The sequence below is a fragment of the Morus notabilis genome, unplaced genomic scaffold (assembly GCF_000414095.1).
Source record: "Morus notabilis unplaced genomic scaffold, ASM41409v2 Scaffold498, whole genome shotgun sequence".
Lineage (NCBI taxonomy): Eukaryota > Viridiplantae > Streptophyta > Magnoliopsida > Rosales > Moraceae > Morus > Morus notabilis.
Window position 1 is genome coordinate 155,618 of NW_010358720.1, and position 5,010 is coordinate 160,627.

Here is a 5,010-nt window from a genome sequence, read left to right on the forward strand (position 1 = left end):
AACTACGAATAAAGGAAACCTAAGAATCACAGTAAGTTTTACAAATACTTTTAAAAGTGCATGAATCAGAATTTTTATCTTTTATTTTTAATTTATAATTTTTTTAGTTAAATAATTATACTAATAAAAAGATATTTATCAAGAATGAGGGATAAAAGTCTAGACTCGTACACTCTCAAGGTAAATTCTCTATTTTTAAATTTTTTTAAAAATTAATTAATCATCAATTTTCAAATGTCCAATATCCAATGAATTTTCGGTTGAATCACTGGGCCTTCTTTTTTCGGCTATGGGATCACCGGGCCTTGTTAGTAATCGAAGATGGGCAAGTTGTGTTCACTCCTCTTGATCTTCAATATTGGACTTTGAAGGCCCAAAATGACGAACAATTGGGCCGTAAAGCCCTTGATTTTTGAAAGCAAGAGAGGTTGCATGTAGGCTAACGTATTGTTGGTTGGTCCCTACGTCTGAGTTTGTGTAATTTTCACTGCAAGTCATCAAAAACCTTCTGTTTTTCTTCTTGTGGTTGCTAAAATTTTGCTATTGATCTTCTTGCACACACTGCTGCGTAAAGTTATCTCCTTATATCAAATGACAGCATTTGAGCACCGAACCATTTTTAGACTTTAAAGCAAAGCGTACGATCCAAAGTATTATATAATAAGATCAAGACTCCAATATATCCATAACAATACACGTGTTCTATATATACACACTCCTATAGTCTTGTACACCAAAAAAAAAAAAAAAAAAAGAAAAGAGAAAAAAAAGAAAGAATCAACAAAAACTTATCACTAATAAGCACAGAAATGGATTTCTCCGTGGTAAGATCAAGTCACAGCTTGGTGAAGCCGTGCGAAAAGACGCCAACAACGACGCTGGAACTCTCAGGCATGGACAAAGTAGCTGTCCTGAGATGCAATGCGCGCACGCTTCACGTCTACAAACAAGGCCTGTCTCATGGAGCAGCATCTGTAGCCATAAGAGAAGCATTGTCGAGGGCATTGGTCGCCTACTACCCTCTCGCTGGTCGGCTTAAGGAGTCGTGCCAAGGCGAGCTCCAAGTGGAATGTTCTGGAGAAGGTGTTTGGTTTGTGGAGGCATCTGCCAACTGTACTCTTGGTGCAGTTGATTATCTTGATGATGCTTATGCTTCCCCTATCTCATATCTTGATCTCCTCCCTAACCAATTAATCCCTCCCGAAGAAGCCAATGACCAGCCACTTATACAAATGCAGGTATTTTTCAATTATTATCACCACCAAAACCAACTCAAATTAATTAGAGGTGGAGCCATAAATTTTGATTTTTTTTTCTTTTTCAAGGGGATTGAGTATATCCTATTAATTAATTGAAGTGATAGTACTCTAATTGAGCTTTCCTTTATCTAGATTTTTAACTTTGAAAATTGAAATTTTTATTCCAACTAGAAGCACTTCTTAATAGTGTTTTATAGAAGTCCTGAAATCATAAAATATTGGAGGGGGGAAACATAGGTGCAAATCAATAGTAAAAACACGCATTTATTTGGAGTATATATATATTTTTTTTGTGGAAGTGACAAATATATGTTATATATATGGTTGAATAATATTGCAGGTGACTGGATTTGCATGCGGTGGATTCGTGATTGGTATGATATTTAGTCACACAATTTGCGATGGCCTAGGCTCAGCCCAATTCCTCAACGCCGTGGGAGAGTTTGCCAGAGGCCTTGACAAACTCAGCGTCATACCCGTCTGGTGTAGAGACTTCTTCATATCATCACAATATTCACAACCAAATCACCCAATTACTCATCTTCTACCACCACCAATACCAAACTACCGCCTTGAACAGGCAAACGTGGACATTTCCATGGATCAGATCGACAAGCTCAAGCATGAGTTCCAACACTCAACGGGACGGAGATGCTCCACCTTCGAAATCGTAGCGGCCGCTTTCTGGAGGTGCCGAACACGGGCAATACTAACAACTAGTAGTGCTGATACAGCGGGTGGTCAATTGGTTAAGTTTGTGTTCTTTGCCAACTGTCGTCAGCTGCTGAATCCTCCCCTGCCGAAAGGTTTTTATGGAAACTGTTTCTTTCCCGTAACAATAACGGCTCCGAAGGAGTCGGTGGCGACGGCGTCAGTTGTGGAGGTGGTGAAGCTTATACAAGAAGCCAAGGCGGAGCTTCCCAAGGAATTTGACAAGTACAGGAATAGTAGGATCAAGGGTGATCTTGAGGGCCAATTAGGAGATCATGATCATGATCAGGAGGATCCGTTTTTCCCACCAATGTCGTATGACACATTGTTTGTGTCGGAGTGGGGCCGACTGGGGTTCAATGATGTGGACTTCGGGTGGGGCCCACCGGTGAACATAGTGCCAATACAAGGGTCGCCCATCATACCGGCTGCGATTGTGGGATGGCAACCTGCGCCTAACAAAGGCATCCGCTTGATGACTTGGTGTGTAGAGGAGGCCCATCGCCAACCCTTCCTTGCTCTCATCACGCAACGTCTTTTTCTTTGAACTCTTATAATCTACTCTCTCTTTTTTTCTTTTTTTTTTTTTTTATTTATAAAAGTATTATGCAACACTTTTGAACTCTTTTAATCTACAATATTTTTTTTTTCCTAAAATATATATATATATATATTGTGCAACTTTTAAGGTGTCGTTAAACACAATTTAGTTTAATAAACTTGATGAAAGTCGAGGTTAAAAATAATACAATATTGATATACTTTGGTAAAGAATTCTTTGTGTTACACCATGGTCGAGAGATCGATCACTCTCTCGAACGACAGATGCCGAGGACTCCCCGCAGAGGATCAGCCGCTGGCGTCGAGGGAACGGATGTAGTTAATGTGCCCTTCACGTCGAGAGACCATACGGGGCGAGAGGCGTCGAGCGCAGTAACTTGACCTCCGAAGGCCATTGCGTCGAGGAAGCACTGCCAGTCTTCTCCACCAGCAGTCTTGTCAACTCGAGGAGGGAAGTATTAATCCGACCGCTACTGCAGGAGTCAGGAAATCAGGCGGCAAAACAGAAGGATCAGCCACGTTTCCTGGGGCAGTCATCATGAAAACCCACCTACCCTCCCGAGTATCGAGGACGGAAGATGGCTTCCACCTTGGGAACGGGGAAGGCATAGTCACATGTAAAGGCCTATAAATAGAGCCAAGAACCCCCAAAAAAGGGGTTAGACACCATTTCATTACTGAGAAAAAGCTTGTAATCGGCTGGAATATTAGTGCATTCATAAGTGGATTAGGCAAAGAGTTATTGCCGAACCACTATAAAATAACTGTCCCCTTTGCATTATTTTCAGTTTTTATCTTTGATCGAACCGTGAATGCCACCGTGAGTGTTTTTGGAGAGATAATTACGAGTTGTCAGAAAAACACCGTCAACAATTGGCGCTAGAAGGAGGGGCCTTTAAGCCCATAAATCTAATCTAGTTTTTAACCAAAAAGAAATAGCAACCATGCCTCCCAGGAATGCTCGCTTGCTGACGGCCGACCAGAGGAGCCAGGCAAGCCAAAATCCCACCGCCGTGGGGACTTCAGCGAACCCATTCCCACCAGCCGCTGTGAATCCCCCAGACCGTATCGACCAGCTTCAAAAATAGGTCGAAATGCTGGCCACAGCCGTAGAAAGGATGGCTACGGCCCTTGTTGGGCGGGATCAAGGGCAAAACTCAATGCCACCGTTGGAGGATGCGCCGATGAACCCGACGAACGCCGCCGTTGGAGACCAAGGGATTGGTGACCAACGCGGTGACACTGAGGAAATCGGCGATAGTCGAGCCAACGATTCTCGCCCGACCAAGTCAAATAGGTCTGAGGGGAGCAAGCAAAGGGCGGCACGGAAGAGAGCGCGGGAGAAGACTGTGGCGCAAGCTGTGAATAACAGGGACGCGCCCCCTCGACCGCAACAGGACACGAATAGGAGGAATGTTATCCCCGTGGGATCCTCGTCTGTGCACGGCGGAGACCTTAGGACGAAGCTCGACGTGGGAAAGTCGTGCAACTAGCAAGAGAGGAAGAGCTCGAAACAGATAACAAGGCTCTTGCTGAGAAGATGGCCAGGCTTGAAAAGCATATGGAGAGTCGATTAAACAACTTCGAGCAAGTTGTGGGGAAGGTAGCCGAGGCGGTCAATGTCGACACCAAGATGTACACGTCCCACGACCACCCGTTCACAGAAAATATTATCCGGGTGCCGTTGCCAGACAAGTATAAATCGCCCCCATCCCGCTATATGACGGAAGGAGTGATCCCGACGACCACTTGGATGTGTACACAGGACATATGGTCCTGCATGGATACCTCGAGGAGGTCATGTGCAAAACATTCAGGAATCACCTTTCCGATTCTGCAAGGAGATGGTTCAGATCCTTGAAACCAAACTCCATCACTAGTTGGGATGATTTGAAGAATGCCTTTTTGACTCAGTTCATAGGTGTCAAAAAATACATCCTGCCTAAACAAAACCTCTCAAGGGTGTACCAAGGGCCTAATGAGTCCCTGAAGGACTGGATAGCCTAGTTTGGGGAACAGGTCACCGCCACTGAGGGAATCTCCGATGAGGTGGCCTTGATGGGGGCGCTGTCGAGTATGAAAAAAGATATCCCCTGTAGCACAAACCTCGAATAGAGACCACCCCACACTTACCAGGAATTCCTAATACGGGCACAGGGGTTCATCAACGCCGAGGAGGCTAAGAAAGCCTTGAAGAGTAAGGTGGCAACCCCTGCCAAGGAAGAGGTAGGGTAGGTGAGCAGCCAAAACAACGGTAAGAAGCGCCGAGGTCACCCTCAGGTGCAAGCCAAGCAGAGGTACAACCCGCTCCGAGCAATAGGGGTGGCAATGCCTTGACGAGCCAAGGGGAAAACAAGTGACCAAAGCCGCAACGGTGCGACGCCTACACACCCTTAACTATGGGGATCGAGGACGTCTACCACGAGATCAGTTACCTCCAGGTCCTGCGTCGACCACCGCCGCTGAAGTTCGACCTACC

At 45.1% G+C, this 5,010-nt stretch overlaps 1 protein-coding gene across 1 annotated transcript; it reads left to right on the forward strand.

Annotated features, from left to right (window-relative positions):
* Window positions 1-678: 678 nt before the first annotated feature.
* On the forward strand, window positions 679-2,577 carry LOC21397041 (acyl transferase 4). The gene is made up of 2 exons (XM_010093121.2): window positions 679-1,238; window positions 1,600-2,577. Exons 1-2 carry the CDS (start codon window positions 810-812, stop codon window positions 2,515-2,517), a joined length of 1,347 nt encoding a protein of 448 aa, XP_010091423.1. The 5' UTR covers window positions 679-809; the 3' UTR covers window positions 2,518-2,577.
* Window positions 2,578-5,010: the final 2,433 nt, after the last annotated feature.